The sequence below is a fragment of the Camelus dromedarius genome, chromosome 2, assembly GCF_036321535.1.
Source record: "Camelus dromedarius isolate mCamDro1 chromosome 2, mCamDro1.pat, whole genome shotgun sequence".
Lineage (NCBI taxonomy): Eukaryota > Metazoa > Chordata > Mammalia > Artiodactyla > Camelidae > Camelus > Camelus dromedarius.
Window position 1 is genome coordinate 71201227 of NC_087437.1, and position 19829 is coordinate 71221055.

General features: G+C 38.6%; 1 protein-coding gene across 3 annotated transcripts in view; it reads left to right on the top strand.

Moving 5' to 3' along the window:
• Positions 1-2: 2 nt before the first annotated feature.
• Positions 3-19829, top strand: part of CCDC191 (coiled-coil domain containing 191) — an 82160-nt gene continuing 62333 nt past the window's right edge. For 2 of the 3 annotated variants that reach the window (XM_031455483.2, XM_010985038.3), the window contains exons 1-6: positions 3-152; positions 2258-2296; positions 9244-9385; positions 13129-13272; positions 16302-16480; positions 17925-18148. In XM_031455483.2, coding sequence (XP_031311343.1) covers positions 60-152; positions 2258-2296; positions 9244-9385; positions 13129-13272; positions 16302-16480; positions 17925-18148 — 821 coding nt within the window. In that variant the 5' untranslated portion in view covers positions 3-59. Of the gene's footprint in view, positions 153-2257; positions 2297-9243; positions 9386-13128; positions 13273-16301; positions 16481-17924; positions 18149-19829 lie in introns of those variants that run through there. The other variant, XM_064495150.1, reaches the window with a different exon arrangement.

Sequence of the window (19829 nt, forward strand, 5' to 3'; positions counted from 1 at the left end):
TCCTAGGCAAAGGAGCGGTTGTTCCAGCTTTGCCTGAAGTCCGAGCCTGAACCTGGAAAATGCTGCTGGCGCCCCAGGAAAGGTCCTTCTCTAGGAAGAGGACGGGTTTGAATCGCTGGAAACAGTTTACAAGGAAGACGAGTCCCACCAAGGTGATCCATACCTGTCGGGAGTTCGTGGAGATGGGGAGGGAAGGAGGGGACCAGCCCTGAGACCAGCCGCGGCTCCGCCTGCTCTTCTTCCCTCTTCCCTCTTCCCCCTTCCCCAAGGGGCATCCTTACCTGGCCCGTCCCTGCCTTGACCGACACAGAGCCAGCATCGCCCTAAGGGAGCCTAGAAACTTTGGGGTTTGGGTACCTTACGGCTTTGTTGGGTAGCGTTGTGGAAGAACTTTTTCTATCTAATGCTTTTCTCAAAAACCGGAGAGTCCTGGTAATGCCCATCCTGGTGAAGAGAATTCGAGAACTATCTCCCAACCACTCCTGGTTTTAGGGAAGTTCCCACACGGTTTCTTTTCTTTTCTTTTCTTTTTTATGTTTTGCAAATCACAGGGCACTGTACTTTATTGGATGGCTAAGATCTTCATGTTAAGTCCTCTGCCTCATATCTCTTCCCTTCTAGTTTTACATAAAGTATCTAAAATGAACTCAGGAATGCAAGTAGTTAATGACAATATCAATACTTGATTAACCTTGCTATTTTCATTTCCAAGCAACACTGAAAAAACAGAGCCTCTTTATATTTGTCACTCCTTTGATGCATTAGCACCCACAGACAGGGAAAACTGATAACCGTTCTTTAAACTTGAAACATATATAAATGACATGTGCAAAGTCATAGTCACACGATGTGTGCTTTCTACAGACTACCTTTTTAACAGACACAAAAATAAATGCTTTAAATGTAAATGAGAGTACCAAATGGCGTGGCTTCTCACCTTTCAGTGCCAGAGCAGCTTCACAGCTGTTTTCACTCTTAAGTTACACTTTCTTAAATATATATATGTACACACATATGACCTTTTTTGAGTTCCCTGGGCAATTGTGCTTGCAGTTTATTCTAAGTATACCAGCTAAATAATGCACTGGACATACTCCACTTGGGGAATATCTTGTTCCAGATGCTGGAGGGTGCAGACTGGACCACTAGAGAGACTTGGAAACAGTCTGCTCCTATTGTCCAGGTTCCATAATGGACTGGATCCATAATGAGTTACGGGTATAAACTTGATGATGAAAGATAAAAATTGGGGACAATTTTTGGGACCCCAAATGGACGATTTTTTTTGCTGCTACTGCTCATTGTTACTGCCTAGAGGATAAAAAGGTAAAATCACAAGAGCCTTGAAGTTCGATTGTGCTTTAACAGGATCAGCTGTTTCTTTGTTGCAGTGACAAAATTATTCAGCAGTACAGCTGGGTTAATTAGTTCTTTGAAGGGAAGTGTTACGTAAGTGAGAGTATAATACCTTTCCCTCCTCCACGTGTCAGTTGCTAGTTTAGATAACCCCTTATTTACTTAAAAACCTACCTGAATTATTAGCAAAGCAAATACCTCTATTTGTTAAGTGACTATTAGAGGGAATTCTGCAAACATCTAAAAGTTACAGAAAGTGAAGAAAAGAGGTATCCTACTAATCCTACTAATCTGATTTCTAATTTCAGATTAATATTTGACTGACCTGAGTGGAAATTTATGTGATTTCTGCCTCATTTTCTGCTTTGTAAAACAGTGGGAAATTGGTTATCACTCACTCCACCCCCCAGTTCTTATTGAACCAAATGGTCTCCCTGCTGTAAGTAAATACAGATTATTCCTGAGATGAGCCTGAGGACAGGTGCATACCTTTCTCCAAGCAGATTTACTTCCCTAACACTTGAAAGATCTGGCTAATTAATCAGTGATGCTTAGGTTTTTATAAGGATTATTATATGCAGCACTCCTCTATCTTGGCTCTCAACCCTGGGGAGCTTTAAAAAATACTGATGCATGGGCCCTACCCCAGACCAGTTTAATCAGAATCTCAAGATAGGCCTAGGTAAGAGATAAAAACAGTCAGAAGATGTTCCAGAGAAGCCTTCATGTTTCTTCCTCCCGTTGGCATTCTGTATTCTTTTTTGCTGAACTTTCTAATGAAATGCTTTGGAGAAAGACTAAAGGACACTTGTCTATGTGCTTTAATCAGAAGGCCAGATTAAAATGGCAAAGTTGATAAATATACTGCTGTGTACTCATATTTTGTGTATATTTTCTACAGCCTGTGTTTGATCCTGATAATGTGGAACACTGGATTAAGGTAAGGATATTTCGTAATTAAGATAGAAAGAGAATTTAGAGTCAAACATAATCAGATGGAATAGGAATACTAAGAGGTCTCCATTTTGCACATACTTTGCTATTTTCATTCCCATGTGACTGTATAAGTTGCCTCAGTTTTATACTTAGTATTTTTTCGTGATATGGTAATTCTTATGAAAGTGTGAGTGACAGAACAGGTGTAGACATCTCTCTCAAATGCCATGAGGATCACCTGAAGAGGATTAAAGGAGGAGGGGAGGACAAGCCTTAGGAGAAGACATTGTGGCCTTCCTCAGATAACTGGAAAGACTGTACTATAGTTACATTGACCTGTGGGACCAATACAATAGGTAAAAGTTACACATGCATCACAAGTAAGAATCTTCTAATGACTAGAGCAACCCTAGGATGGAGCAGGCAGTCTTACAGAGGTGTATTTTCTATCACTGGAGGTATTCAAATGGATTCTAAACGGTCACTTGTTAGGGCTAATGAGGAGTAGTATCTGAGCACTTAGTGAAGGGGGGATTGGGTTAGATAACCTCTGAGGCCTCTTCTAGGCCTGAGATGTATACTTTTGAGTCCAAGTACCATTTAAGTTGAAAGTACTGTTAAACCACTTCAGGTGCATACCTCTGAGTGTCATTTTGGCAACTTGCTATACTCAATTCATTTGTGTACCACGTGTTTCAAAATCATGCAGTATTTTCCTAAGGAAATATCCTTCAGCCTGATAGTATTTTGAAGATCTGTTACTTATGTAAATTGACAGGCATTGTGAGCATCAGGCCAGATGGAACCTAGACTGGATATAATCATTGTTAACCATTTTTTCACCCAGCCACTATTTATAAAGTTCTTACTAAGTCCTAGCTCACTGTGTTGGGCACTGGAGGTAAAAGAGTGCAGGGGACAGGTACAGTTTCTGCCTTCCCAGAGTTTATAGTCCAGTGTGGGCTAAATAACTTAGTTTAAACTGTTGAGAGAATTAAGGATGTAATGGAAGCACATGGTCGGGGGCTCTCATTTAGATGGGGCCAGGGAAGCTTCCTGGCTCCTGCAGAAAGCCTGACTTAGAAGGCAGTAAGATGGGTCCACCATCCTTGATGCTACCTCTGGGAAGCCCACTCCTCAGCCTCCTTTAGGCTTAGCTTGCATGTCAGTGTTGAAAGTCCCAGTGCCAAGCCCCTGTGAGGCTTAACTGTACGTTTAGTTCCTGGCTCCTCCAGAGTGGAAGATTTAGGTAAAACAAGGAAAAAATTCTGCTCTGACTTGTCTGCACCATTTTCCTCTTTCATGCAGTTGACAGCCAGCTTGACTTGGTTAGCTTTTTCTCATTTCTTTTATCATTCCTCTAAAACTTCTGCAGTAGCTCTTTCTTCATTATACTCTCAAACTTTCCTTTCTTAAAAAAAATCAGCAAGTCCTCATTTCATCCACAGTCCATTCTGATAGCCATACTATTTCTTTTTCTTTTCCAGTGTCTTTGGATATACAGCCTGGACTCCTTGCCCTTGTATTTGTTATTACCCTCTTGTGTCCACAATTATTTTCCTTCGGTTTCCATTTCTTACCACTCCACAGAAAGTTGTCATAAATGACTTCCTGACCAAATCTAGTGGTCTCTTCTTTGCCCTCAAACTTTTTAGTTTGTTTGATAACAGCTATCACTTTTTTATCCTAGAAACCCTCTCCTCCATTGTCTTCTTCTAACACTCTTTCCTCTTGCTTCTCTTCTGTTCACTTCTCTCTTCTTTTCTGACTTTGTTTCATAATAAATCCCAACTCCAGGTCTACCCTAAACAGTTATAGCCTCTAGACCTAAGACTTCCAAATCCACTTGAATAGACCACTCAAGTGGAAGAGAGGGACATACATGGAAAGGATGTGGAACATGGTGAAGGTTGAGAAAGGGCTTTCTTCAGGACAGAAAAGGAAGGTCACTGGGTACTTGGCTGAAGCAGATAACCATAATTTTTTGTGGTACCAAGAACTGGTAGATCAGATTGGTCCAGGCTTGAAGGTTTTCATTGGAGAGGCAAAGGAACAAGAGATTTGAGGCTTATGTAGGAAAGTAACTGAGTATCCACACAGAGTAGTGAAGGAAAGGCACCCTGTAAAGGACTCATAGGTTGGGAGAAGGAGAAGGCATATGGTGACTAGAGGACTTGATTAGGTACACCGCTAATGTGTGGATTAGGAAGAATGAAAGAGGGAGATGGGTAGGAGGTTGATGTTGGAGAGGAGGTTATCAGCATCTGGTTTGAACAATGGAAAATTTTCTGGGGGACCTGGATCAGGATGACCATGTCAGTGGGTTGCTGAAGCACAGTTGAGGGGAAGGCTGTTGGCATACAAGAGATCAAGAAAACCTTGAGGCTGAAATGTCGGTGAGTCATCCTCAGGGATGTTGAAGTTATTTAGACCCAGGCAGATCTTGATAGAACTCTAAGTCTTGCGGCAGGTCATCCAAATGCAGTAGTCTACCATGATTTACAATTCATCTTCATCCTGATTTGATAGACTGACTTGACTTTCTGGTCCAGTGTATTCTGCCACTTTGAGCTTTCTAAACATTTCCATTGTGTCAGTTCTCTACTCTTGAACCTTCAGTGATTCTGCCTGCCATCAGAGGAAACTCCATAAATTCCAAATGGGCATTGAAGGTCCTCTATCAATCTACCTGTAACATCAGTCTACCTATAACAGCCCTTTTACTGATACGCTGCATGACTCCTCTCAGGCCAATCTCCTTCCCCTCTAACAGACAAGTCTTCCTTTTACTTTGATTCATGCTGATCCCCAGCCTCTCTCAGAGGCCAATCCAGATCCTTCCCTTAAAGCTCAGCTTGAGATGCCCCCCTCAGTGAACCCCTCAACCACCTAATCCCATCTTCTTTTTTTTAATTGAGATGTAGTTGATGTACAACATTACATAGGTTACAGGTGTACAACATAGTGATTCACAATTTCTAAAGGTTATACTCCATTTATAGTTATTCTGAAATACTGGATCTATTCCCTGTGTTGCACAATATATCCTTGTAGCTTATTTTATACATAATGGTTCATACCTCTTAATCTCCTGCCCCTATCTTGCCCCTCTCCCCTTCCCTTTCCCCACAGATAACCACTATTTCATTCTCTATATTTGTGAGTCTGTTTCCTTTTTGGTATATTTACTAGTTTGTTTTATTTTTTAGATTCCACATTTAAGTGAGTCATACAGTATTGATCTTTCTCTGCCTGACTTATTTCACTTAGTATTATATCCTCCAAGTTCATCCATGTTTTGCAAATGGCAAAATTTCATTCTTCTTTGTGACTGAGTAGTATTCTATTATATATGTACACATCTTTATCCATTCCTCTGTTGATGGACAGTTAGGTTGCTTCCATATCTTGGCAATTACACATAATGCTGTTATGAAAATTGCAGTGTGTGTACATTTTTGACTTAGTGTTTTCATTTTTTCAGATACATATCTAGGAGTGCAATTGCTGGATCATATGGTAGTTCTATTTTAAGTTTTCTGAGAAATCTCCCTACTGTTTTCCACAATGGCTACACCAATTTATATTCCCACCAACAGCATACGAGGGTTCCTTTTTCTCCACGTCCTTGCCAGCATTTATTATTTGTGGTCCTTTTGATGATAGCCATTCTGATAGGTGTGAGTGATACCTCATTGTGGTTTTAATTGCATATCTCTGATGGTTAATGATACTGAGCTCTTTACATATGCCTGTTGGCCATCTGTGTGTCTTCTTTGGAAAAATGTCTGTTCAAGTCTTCCACTCATCTTTAAATTGGATTGTTGAGGATTTTTACACGCATGTTCATCAGTGATATTGGCCTGTAATTTTCTTTTTTTGTGATATCTTTTTCTGGCTTTAATCCCATCTTCTAATACTCTTTTCCTTGGAGCTGTTTTGGCATTCATATACACAGATACAGCATCAAGCATTTGCTTACATCCAGGGTGAATAAGAAAGAATTGAGTACTTTCAAAAAATATATTGCTCACAGAACTATTATATAGTGATGTGCCAAGGAACTCGTGTTTGTACCTGCTGGCCCTGAGGAGGTGGAGGAGAGCGTGTAGCTACTCTTTCTGCACTGGCGGCAGCAGGTTCCAAAGGCCCCCAGTGGGTCATGATGTGTGCTGGGGGACATGAGGAGCACGTAGTAAGCGTTTCTAAGGTCACAGGAATGCCAGGAAAGCTCCTTTATAAATTATATACTTCTGTATAGCATAGTTACTGAGTAATAAATTTTGAAGATACTCAGTTTTTTAAAAAATCATCTTATATTGCTTTAAGACCATTCTTGAGTTGTTTGCTGCACACATGGCATATGAAACCAAAACTAAAGTGAACTTTGAAAACAGAACTTTTACTTTTGTTTTCCGCTTAGTGCCCACAGACCTGGGAATAGAACGACCCTCAGTCAACTTATCTAAAGAATAAGTTCTTAAATAGACACGTGAGCCCTCTCCTGTCTCCTGTGTATTTAAATTGAAAAAAATATTGTAAGGATATAATATTTTAAAACAAGGAAATAGAGATTATTTCTAATCCTTACTATCATCTAGTATTTTTTCCCCAAATCTTCATTTTAAGTGATATCCCAAGCACTTGCTCTATTAGAGCCAAGCAGACATTTTTCGTTACTCCCTGACTTATCTGTACCAGTCTCTGTCCTTCACTAGGATCCAGATCAACCTTCCTTCTCCTGTCTCCAAGCTCTCTACCTCCTTTGTTAAAATCTGCACAAATTCCAACTCAGGTGAGATGATGTATCATGTGAAGTCATTTCTTTCACCCATATCCTGAGGAGCTAAGTCTACAATCTTGTTTTTGTTGTTTATTTTTTGTTTGTGGGGATTGATTTAAAAAATTAGAGTTGATTATCTGTACATTAGTTACAAATAGATATTTTTATATATATATATGTACATACATACAAACACATACAACATACGTCATTTTTTTTTTTTGCCTTAGAATTTAAGAACCTTAAAGGGAAGGACTGTGTACCAAGCATACTGTGACCATCCAATAAAGGACATATACCACCAGCATAGATTTGGGCACATCAGAGACCGAGAGAGAATAAATCTGAGTGACTTCATAAAGAATGAATGAAATTTTCCTGACCCTGATTGTATCATGCCTTCTTCTCATTTGTAGCTTTTCACATATGTTCTATTTTCTACGTATTTTTCAAGTTACCCTTGATTTTACAACTTTATTCCTCTGCTTCTGTCTGATTCAAACTTAATATATGAAACCTTTGAGAGTTTAAAAGATAAAGCCCTTGGCAAGTCTTGACAGTTGTACTCCCAGTCTTTCCACAGAGGACAAGAGGAAAAATCATTCTCAAAATAGATCAGGCAACAATGTAAATTACGGGAAAGTGCAGCTTTTTTAAAATAAATCTTTTACGTATTCATTCTTTAACAAATATTTATGGGGCATCTGTTGCCGAGCACTGTTCTAGGTGCTAGGGGTTTCACTTATGAAGAAGACAAAAATCCCTGCTTACGTTCTCATTAAGGGAGACAATAACCAATAAAATACATTATAAGGTCATAAGTGCTGTAGTGGAAGTCAGAACCGAGGAGGGGAACAGGGAGAGCCAGGAGGAGGATGCTTACACTTCCCTATGGGATAGTCAGAGAAGGCCTTCCTGCGAAGGTGACATATGAGTAAAGACTTGAGAAGGTGAGGGGGACAGCAGTCAGCAGAGGGGAGGAAAGCACAGAGGCCTGAGGTGGAACCACACTTGTCATCTTTGAGGAGGAATGAACAAGGAGTTCAGTGTGGCCAAAGAGGAGTGGGCAGCGGGAGGAGCAGCAGGCGAAGTTGGAGAGCCCACATGAGGCCTGATGGTGCAGGACCATGAAGCACTGTGGAAGAACTTCAGTTTTTATTCTGAGGGAGATAGGGAACTCTGTTTAAGTGGAGTTAACATGAGACGGCTTTCATTTTAAAGGGGTTTCTCTGGCTGCTGTGGTACGAGGCTATTCCAGAAAACCTGTCAGGAAGGGTGGTGCCTTGGACCAGGGTGATGGCAGTGGAGGTAACAAGAAGGGGTCAGCTTCTGGATATATTTTGAAATTAGAGTCAACAGATTTCCTGACAGATTATATGTGGAGTAACAGAGAGTAGATTCAAGAAGGACTCCAAGGTTTTCATCCTGAGCAACTGAAAGAATAGAGTTGTCATTACCTGAGTTGGAAAACTGTGAACACAGCAGGCCTGGAGAAAAGCTGGTTTGTGGGGAGTGGCAAAGCCAGGGAGGTTACTTGTAAAATACATTTTTAAATACTGCGCAGGTAAACCAAAATGCCAAGAGTTTTCCCACCTTTGCCAATCCCTTCCCCAGCCATGAATTTGGCCATGTTTCTACTATATTCTCACTGTTGAGTTAAAATATTCTGGATGACTACGTTCGATGACTCTGTTTATCCTAATTTTATTGAGCCTACAGTTTGCCTAATACACAATGGGAAATTCCTTTCAGGGGTAGTAATTTGAGGAAGTGTAGCTACCTGCCTCTGGTTCACATTCATATGCAAGTCCTAGTGGCATGGAAACTAATAAAATATTATATATTTTTTTAAAATAAAATATCTAGGGTGTCAGGAACCCATTACTAATGCTCTAAACAGAAGTTATCTAAAGCTTAAATAGCTTTTTGTTTAAATATAAACATTGTGGACACCTGTTAAAAGTTGGTTAAATACTATAATTAATTTCATGTTTAATGAATGAAATTGTTTAGGGTGGATGTTTCAACATCAGAGTTCCTTTAAAAATGAAAAACTGAACGTGTCTTGGTGGTTGGTAGAAAAGTAGATTCTTGAATAAGGGAAAAATTCTCTAACCCTGAAGAAAGTTGTCTTAGTGGCTTTTTTCTTTTTTCCTGTCATATTGAAGAGAGTTGAGAAAGCGTCAGAATTTGCAGTTTCGAAAGCATTTTCTGCTGGAAATTCAGATTTATCCAGAAGGCTTTGGGACCAAATCGTAGATTTGGAAACACCTGAGCAAATAGAGGATTACGATGAAGTCTACGCAGAAGGTAGGAGAATACGTTTTTCGCTACGATGTTAGCAAGTCTTTGGAGTACAGCTTACTAAAGCGTAAATCATAATGTATTCCAGAGTACAGAATGAAAGCGTTTTTTTCTCTTGTTCTTAATTTTTGTTTCTTTCTACTTCCCTGAAGCTAATTTACTCTGGAATTAACTCCAGTATCGTAAGTACAGCTGTATTCAAGGCCCATTTTGTCTCTTGAAATAGAACCACATCCAAAGGCAGTTTTGACATAACATAGTTAACTAGTTAGTATAGATATTAGTCCTGTGGCACAGAGGGCAGTGTGTTAACTTGATCTAGTATCATACAGTTAATTTGACCACTAGTTTATAAATCACCTTTGTTCCTTATGAAGAGAGTCTAAAGCTGACCTCACCTCTCTGCGTCCCTAAAGCATTTGCTCCTCTGGAATTGAGTATTTTAGTTACTGATGCCCTAAGGAACTCCACCATTTAGGGATGAAGAGATCAGAAGGGACCAGCAAAGAAGCCTGGAAAGGAGAGGCCCCTGAGGTTGGAGGAAAGTCAGAAGCCATTTTCCATTTGGATTATTTATGTCTCCAGTTATTCAGATTATTTCTTCATTTATTCAGCATATATATTAAATTATTAGTCTGTGCCAGGTACTGTTTTAGGCACTGAAGGAACAGGGTATGATGAGCAGGAGACCAAGCCCTTGCCTTCATGAAGTATACATTCTAGAGTGGGAATAAAGAAAATGAAAAACGAAGGAGCAGGCAGTTGTAAGTCATCCGAGTTTGGACCTGAATAACAGAAAGGAGTCAGGTGAGCTGTGATGGAGGAAAAGCATCCCAGGCAGTGGGAAAGGTGGCAAAAAGAGTTAAAGTCGAAGCTTGGTGTGCTTGAGGAACTGACGGAAGACCAGTGTTGCTGGAGCTTCCCACTGTAGATGAGCTTACAGGAGTGAGCCTAGACATGGCACACGGGGGCTTGTAGGCCTGGGGAAAGAATTTAGATTTTATTCTGAGTATGGTTAGACATCATTGAAGGGTTTTAAGCAGAAGTGTAATAGTTTTTTAAATATATGAAGAATGGATTATAGGGGAGAAAGAAGGAAAGGAAGATCGGTGGGAGACTGTTGCAGTGGTCTGTGTGGGCAGAAATGGCACTTGGTCTCAGGTGGTTGGTAGCACTGGAGATGGAGAAAGGAGATTGATTCAGAAATTGGCAAGGCTGTGTCTAGCCCACCCCATCTCCCACCCCACCAATAGGAATATATAATATACTTCAGCTGCTTAAGGTTACAAGAAGTCCTGCAGTTTAAAAAAAAAAAAGCTTACTTACCCCATTTCCTAAGCTTCCTAGACTTAAACCCTTTTTATCTTGAAATACGTATTAATATTCTAAGAAACTAGTGATCTACTTTAGAAAGTACTAGTGTCTGAATGGAACAAGGTTTTCAAAGGTTTATATCCTTCTTTCTCCTCTCATTAACTATCTATTAATATTCAGTAAGAGCTAGTGTGCTGAGGAACATGCTTTGAGAAAGTCTGATTTAGGGTAGGCTTCGAGCCTCTGATCGAACAATGTTCCTACAGTTGAACCCTCCACAGGACATTCCCTTTCTTTGTTTTTTTGGAAACTTCACAGTACACCTCTATTTAATATGAATGGCATACAGTAGATCTGAATTATTCTACAAATAAATTATTCTACACATAAATATCTAAACTGTTGTACACAGGGTTACACAGTAAATATCTGCCCCCTTTCTCTACCTTCCTCTGAAAGCCAGTAGAGTCTGTTGCTAGTATACTTTTTTACACTTAGTTTCTATCACTTTGATTCGTTTTTCTCTGTTGTATCATGCATTCCCATCTATATTAAATGTCTTTTGTCGTTATTTACTATATGGAGACACTCCATTGCCTTAGAGCTGTGCAATAATGATGATAACAGTGATGAAGGTAATGCTGAAATAGACATTTTTCTTTGTTGAAACCCCCATGCCCTGTCTGTAAGAGCTGTTTGACAGTGATTATAATGATGAGAGTGATGCTAACAAGACATTTTCTCTCGTAACTATATATTTAAGAAGATTTTCTGAATGTCACTAAAAAAGAAATCCAAGTGGAAATTGGTTTCCAGGATATCATACTCTCTGATTTTCCTCCTGCCTCAGTGGTTTCTCTTTCCTAATCTACTTTCCTGGTTCTGCCTTCTCTCTTCACCCCTGAATACCAGAGCTCCTCAGGGCTTAATCCTTGAACCAATTCTCTATCCACCTTCCTCCTTTGGGGATCTCATCCACTTTAAATATCCCCTTTGGATTTGAATATGATCTGTATGCTGACCATACCCACATTTATTTCTTCAGCTCTCCCTTGAAGTCCAGATGATATAGCCAATACCTGTTTGACATCCCTATTTGGATGTCTCATAAGCATCTCATCCTAACTCGTTTGAAACTGAACTGATCTTCTGTCCAAACTTGCTATTCCCTTGGCCTTCCCCGTCTCAGTAAATGGCACCTCCATCCTTGCAGTTGCTTAGGCCAAAAACCTTATAGATTTCTTTTTCTCATATCCTGTGTCCAATCCATCAGCAGATCATGTCAACTCTACCTCAAAACATTACTTTCTAGAATCTGACCATTTTTAGTACCTCCACTCTGGGTCCAGGTCACTATCGCCTCTCTCCTGGATATTTGTCTCCCAACTGGAGTCTCCTGCTTCTGTGTTTGTTCCTCTGTAGTCTATTTTAACATAGTAGTTGGAGTTGATGCTCTTAAAATACATCACCTCTTTGCTTGTAACCCTCCGCCCCCATGGCTTCCCATTGCACGCAGAATAAAAGCCAAAGTACCTAGAATGTCAAGACTTACCCAAAGAAAGGATTTTCAACCTCAGCACTATTGTTATTTTGGGCCAGATAACTTTTGTTGTGGGGGCTGTCCTGTGCATTATAGGGTGTTTATTAGCAGCATCTTTGTGCTCTACCCAGTAGATGATAATATCACCTCCCCCAGTTGTAATAACCAGAAATGGCTCCAGACATTGCCAGCCATCCACTGGGGGGCAAAATCACCCCTGATCTAGAACCACTGCTCCAAATCTGATCCAGTATTACCTCTTCCACCTCATCTCATTCATCCTTCCATACTGCCCCCATGCTGTTTCTCCAGTACGCTAGACACTCTCCTACCTTAGGGCCTCTGCTCTTGTTTTCCCTGCGTATGCAATAATATTCCCTTATGTAGCCATGTAGCTCCCTTCCTCACTTCCTTCCCTCTTTTGCTCAAAATATTTTCTCAGTGAGGCCTCCTTTGATAACCCAGTTTAAAACTATCAGGAGGGAGGGTATGGCTCAAGTGGTAGAGTGTGTGCTTAGCATGTATGAGGTCCCGGGTTCAAGCCTCAGTACCTCCATTAAAAAAATTAAATAGATAAACCTAATTACCTCCTCCCACGAAGAAAACTTTAAAACTGTCAACACCCATCTTCCATCTCCTGTACACCATTTCTCCTTCCCCTGCTCTGTTTTTCTGACTTACTTGCTCATTGTCTTTCTTCCCCAGTTAGAACATAAGTTTCATGGTGGTAGGTTTTATATTTCCTGGTTTGGTCACTGCTGTATTCCCAGCATCTAGAACACTATCTGACACATGCTGTGCTCACTTAACATTTGTTGAATGAATGAAAACAGTGAATGAAGAAAGTTTCTGAAGTAACTGAAATATTAAATAGATGCTTTTGTTTTATTGGTAGCTCAGGAATTGGTCAATGACTGGTTAGACACCAAACTTAAGCAAGAACTAGCAAGTGATGGGGAAGGTGGTGATGAAGACACTGTGTCGAGTATCCCTCTTGTGCCAGAAGCCAACAGGCATTTGAAATACGACAGGTTTGATGGTAAGAACTTATCTGATTGTTCTAAGCTTTAACATCAATAGATGTATCCAAGAAATCTTTTTGTTTTGAATAATAAATGATACATTATTTGACTTTTTGGTGTTTTGCTTAGTTTTATAATTGGCTTTAGTTTTTCTTGATTCAATTTACTTATCTATATCCTCAGTAAATTCATGTTTTAAAAATTAAAATAGTCTTATTAATTGCAATTCTTCTTATGATTATAATGGCAACTAATGCTGTTTAAGAGTGCCTTTTCCCCTATATATGTTGGATGACCATTTACCTTGATGGCTATTTAAATGTTTTACTATGTTTAAACATTGGTATATCATTTTGTACTTAGAAAATGCTTCATGTATCTTTATAAAGGAGGTTATTACTTGCACACACAGCTAGTGTTAGACAAGTTAAATAGCTAGCTTGTGAGGGTTCCTCAAAGGCATCCAAAGAGAAAGATTTTTTTCCCTGGGCATAAGGGTAGGCATGGCAATGGTGGGGCAGCTCCCCATGTATAACTCATACATCCCTGGTGAACTCATCTGGCAGCATTCCTCTTGTTTAGGACTCTACAAAATCCCCAGCTTGGGAATCACAAAGTCATGAGCTCTTAAAGTTAGGGGAATCCTCAAGATCACCTAATCTGATCTACCCTCTTCACCCCCTCAAATAGAGATCCTTCTATAGTATCCATAACATGGGGTGATAGACTCTATACCTGAACACCTCCCAGCACAGGGAGCCTGCACTCTGGGAGGTGCCCATTCAGCTGTTGTGAGGCTCTAATCTTCATAAATTCTCTGCTAGGAGAATTAGGATTTTGTCCTCAGTAACTTTTACCCTTTAGTGCAATAGGAAGTAATATCATGTCCTCTCTTTCAAGAACAGTCTTTTCGTTTTTTGTGGGAGCTGTCATCATATCTGATCCTTCATATTCGTCAGTTTTCTAGATTAAATAGCACCAGTACTCTCAACAGTTCTTTGTATCACATTGTTTCTAGATATACTTATTGCCACCTTCTGGATATTTTCTAGTTTAGTGGTGTCATTATTAAAATGAGGCATTTCAGTACTTAATATTTATTCTGAAACATCTGGAATACAATAAGACTGCTAATAGATCTGGTGCTAATGGATCTAGTTCTATCTCTGAGATTTGTTGTTACTATCTAGTATCTTACCAGACTTCACTCATCTTATGCTTCTAGAGTTACTTTTTGTTTTTGGATCAGAACATTGAACAAAAATATTACCTGGCTATTAAAAAAGAATGTTTATTAAAACTATTAACATATGATTATGTCAGTAGATAAAGAAAAAAATACTTGACAAAATGTGACATCTATTTCTGATTAAAACCTTAGCAGACTAGTAATAGAAGGTAAATTCTTCAGCCTGACAAAGAGCACTTACATGAGATGTATAGAAGAAAAACACCAAAGTGACAAATGTAAATCTTACCTTATCAAGAATTACATTACATATAAATGGATTAAATGCTTTAATCAAAAGATGGAGACTGGCAGAATGAACTTAAAAATATCTAACTATATGCTGTCTACAAGAGACATTCTAGATTCAAAGACACAAACAGGTTGAAAGTAAAAGGATAGGAAAAGATGTACCATGCAAATAGTAGCCAAAAGAGTGTGAGAGCAGCTTGTTAATATCAGGAAAAAAATAGATTATGATAAGAAATTGTTACTCAAGACAAAGAAGGGCAGTCTATAATAATAAAAGGGTCAATCCATCAGAAAACATAGCAAGTGTTAACATGTATACACCTAGCAAAAGAACCCCCAAATACATGATGCATATCTGAGAAAATTGAAGGGAAAAATAGGTAATTCAACAGTAACAGTTGGAAACTTCAGTAACCCCATTTTCAATAATGTATGGAACTAAATAGAACATTAGCAAGAAAGATACTCAGTATCATTAGTCATTAGGAAAAAGCAAATTAAAATTACCATGAGTAACCACTACACACCTATTAAAATGGCTTAAATTGAAAGACTGACCGTACCAAGTATTGGTAAGGAAGTGGAGGAGTAGAACACTCCTACCTTGCTTGTGAGAATGTGAAATTATATAACTACTTTGGAAAACAGTTTGACAGTTTCTTACAAAAGTTAAACAAATACTTATTATATGATCCAACCATTCCACTCCTAGGCATTTTCCTAAGAGAAAAGAAAGCATACATTCATACAAATATGTGTACACAAATGTTCATAACAGTTTTATTTGTAATAGCCCAAATCTGGAAGCAAATGTCTATCCCCAGATGAATGAATAAACAAATTGTCGTATGCCCATACAGTAGAATACTACTCAGCAATAAAGAGGGTTGAACGATTGATACAACAACATGGATGAATCTCAGAATAGTTATGCTGAGTAAAAGAAGCATGACCAAAAAGAGTACATAGTATATGATTTAATTGATGCAAAATTCTGGAAAATTTAAACTAATCTTTTGGCAGAAGCAGGTCTGTGGTTGCCTGGATAGGGCAGAGAGCATGGGGAGGAGTGGGAGGAAGAGATTGCAAATCAGCATGAAGACCCTTTTTGGGGCTAACAGATACACTCATTATCTTGATTGTAATGATGGTTTTACTGGTAATTATATATATCAAAATGTACTGTAGACTTTAAATATTTACAAGTTTATTGTATGTCAGTTATACCACATTAGAGCCTTTTTGAAAAAGAGCAATAGATTCCTCAAGGATGTTTAGGTCCTTGTAATATAAATGTAAAAGTAGTATCTTTTCAGTTTGGTAGTGAGGAGGTCTTTAGTGACTTGGGTGAGGGAAGTTCCTCGTGAGTGAAGGTTTTTCCCTCTTAGTTGAAGGTAATTGCTGAGGGATTTACTCATCCAGTTGGCATTATCAGTTACTATTTATTGAACATTCATAGCTTTTTATTTTTATTGTACCAGGATTTTTTATATAAATACGGAAATTATACTGAAGTAAAATTTTTTTTTAATTTTCCTTTTTTTGTTGTTGTTCTCTTTCTCCCAGATTTATGTGGTTACTTGGAGGAAGAAGAGGAAAGCACCATCGTTCAAAAATTTATAGACCATCTGCTCCATAAAGATGTGGTGGATTCTGGGATGCTGGAAGATCTTGGAATGAATGAAAACCAAGACAAGAAGTGGCAGAAGGATCCTCGTCTTACCATGGAGATGAGACATAAGCAGGTGGGAGGGAAAAGCAAAATTAAAATGGATAACAGGAAGCAATCTTTGTGTGACACATTTAATAAGCTTAAATAAAGATTTAGGCTTTATTATGAAAAAGGATGCCATCTGTGGTTTGGTTAGAAAGAATAAAAATAAAATATAAGAACTTCAGAAGAAAAATAATGCTCATAAACTGAGGATAGGAAACAATTTATTTAAGAGAACCAAGCAAAAGAATAATTGATTTTGACCAAGAGAGAAGTGAGCTAAACTTTATTAGTTTGGATGTGGTACTTCCGAATATAAATATGTAGATTGGGGTTTGCTTGAATTTGTTTTTTTAATTATGACATCAATATATTAATATCATGAATATTCTGGTGAATGTTATAATGATGATTCTTCTCTAGGCAACTGAAAAATTCACTCATTTTGTGATTATAATTTGAAAGGGAGGGCAGATCTGAATTAAATCTAGTTCAGCTGTTTTGAATTAGAAAGGCATATGGGAACTTTCTTGTCTCCAAAGACAATAGTAGATTATAGGAAGAAGATACATCTCAATGCTTTGTAGAGGAACTTCAGGAAGTCAGAATGACCAAGTCTTTCCCATATGTCCAGAACCAAGACCGGACTAGAATTACGGTCTAGTCTTTTTGTAACAATGAATTTCTGATTACTTTAAACCATAAGGCGTGCTCAATCAGCACTAGGGATGATAGAGAAACTGGGGTAGAAGTACGATCCTGGTTTGGATTTATGATAAAAGGGAGGAAAGAAGGTTCACTAAGAGAAAGCCATTATCTAGAAGTCTTATCATGAGAGTAAGATAAGGGTAGAGTTAACGAACGGAAAGGATCACCCCTTAGTTCATAGCTAGTCAAGCCTTTAAAGAGTTAATGGGTTTGAAAAAAATGATTGTGCTTATTCAGAAATATTTGTGAAGTTCATGATTTTGTTTTCCAAATAATCCAGAATCATCTATATATTAAAATGATAGACGTGAATAAAAGGCCGTGATGTTCCTTAAGGTAATAAATCACTGTTCTAGCCTTCACAATTTATCCTCCCCCAAATAACCTTATTCTTTTTCTTAAGTTATAATTAGCATACAGACTGAATAAATAGCAGTAATGTACACCTTGGAAAATCTTATGAGTAGGAAATCATTACTAAATCAGAATCCAGAATTTGGCATCAGACCCATTAGATTTTCAACTTCTCCATGGTGCAGATTGTTCCCAAATTGTTTGGAATGGTCTTACCTGACTTCATTTAAAACTTCCTATTGATCATTACTCAGTAAACAAAAGAATTTCCCCTGTTTTTCTGATATACCATGGGGTTCTGGGCCAGAATGTTTCAAAGTGGTTGTATTCTGATCTTCAAAATTTGTTCTAAGGTTTTGCATATCCCTTTCTACTTGAAAGGCTGCTTTCACCCTTGTTGTATTCTCCTCAAGGTAAAAGAAAATCGCTTAAGGCGTGAGAAAGAACTGGAGCGCCAGAGAATTGAAAAGACCCTGAAAAAATCGGCCTTCTTAGAGGCTCAGTATCTGGTGCAAGAAGAGAAGAAAAGGAAGGCTCTAGAGGCCAAGAAAGAGGAGGAGGAGATTCAAAGGGAGATGGTAAAGCTTCGGAGGGAGATAATTGAGAGGAGACGCACTGTGGAAGAGGCATGGAAAATGTAAGTCAGCTGTGATGAGCAGTATTAAGGTTTGTTATGTTGTTTAGGCAGTCATTTTGGAAGGACTCTAAAGTTCTTTAAAATGCACAAACAATGCAATAACAAAACACAGAAGAGAAATCACCCACTCTTGCACCGTCTTAACAAATGAACTATTTTCATTTTTTCCGTGTTTCCTCCTGTTCTTGATCCGTTTATGTACTTAATTGCAATCATAAAGTACATATAATTTGTTATTCTGCTTGTTGTGATTACCACATTGCCTGGAATCCTAAGGTCTGTATATTACTGCATTGAATTCTTATACCATAATTTATATAATGACCTCCACTCCCCATACTGGTGAGCATTTCGGCTATTTCAGACTTTTCACCAGTAGTGCAGTGAGCATCCTTAAGCATAGAGCTTTTTCATTCTTTTGAATTATGTTCTTAGGGTTGTAATTACAGAGTTAAATGGTATAGGCTTCTTGTGACTCTTGAAACATTGCCAAATTTCTTTCCAAATGGCTTGTACTTATTTACGCGATTGCTGGCAGTGGACCACACTCAGCATTGGGGAGGTGTTATCATTTTCAATATTTTTGCACTTTTAATAGGTATTATATTGGTTAGTTTGCATTTCCTTGGGTTCCTGAATGTTTTTAAGATTGGGCACGTTTCCTTATACACATTGGCTAATTGTGCCTCATCCTATTGTGAATTGCCTCAGTGTCTTATCTTCCAATAATGATACAGAGAGTCACCACTGCCTTACTGCCACTGATAAAGAAAAACAATATCTAACATAAAAGGGAAATCAAAGTAGCCCTTACTGGATGTAGTACTGTTGTGTTTCTTCATGCAGAAAATGAGCTTTGTAAATGAAATAACTAATGTATTTGTTCTGAGAAACAGCACGGATGCATAAACTGCAAAAGCCTTGGAACAACGTGCCTGAAGTGGCTGAATACTCAAACTGAGAGGCCACAAAGACCTATTAGATAATCTCTTCCACCCCCTCAGCCTCCACAGCTTTCCCCACTGCGTTCTTGATTGCTCTCATCCTCCCCAATTTAAAACTGCTCTGCAGTGGATGTGGGCTTCATTCTTTCAAGTACCAGGCTCAGACCTCCTCCAGATGCTTTTCCTTTCAGGAAGCAATCACCAGTGTTAGTGAGTTCTTGCTAAGGTCGGCCTTCCTTTTCAGATTGCTCTCAAGCCCTGAAAAATCTAGGCTGACTTAAAATAAATTGGGAAAACAAGTAACATTTGATGGTAGCAGGAAGCACTGCTCACAGTGGGCACTCAGCGAACATTCACTGACCAGTCATTTCTTTTAAAAGTTAAAAATCTTATCCGTGGATGCAGTGAGACAGATAATATGCAGTACTTCTATGTAGTTGAACTGATTTAAACTTAACAGAAAGCAATTTGGCAATAAACAATAAGAGCCATGAAAATGTTATCATTTGACCTGGGAATTCCAGTTATAGGAATATTATCCTAAGAAAATGACCAGAAATCCAGACAAAGATTTGTGCACAAAGATAATGAAAATAACATTATTTATAATAACAGACATTCATAAATATTGGAGAAATTAATAATTAATGGTTGTACAGTGAAACAGCACTGACTTGTTAATCAGTGGTTTTTTTCTGGGTAGAAATATAGATGGATGGCTTTTATACCTCTCCAGT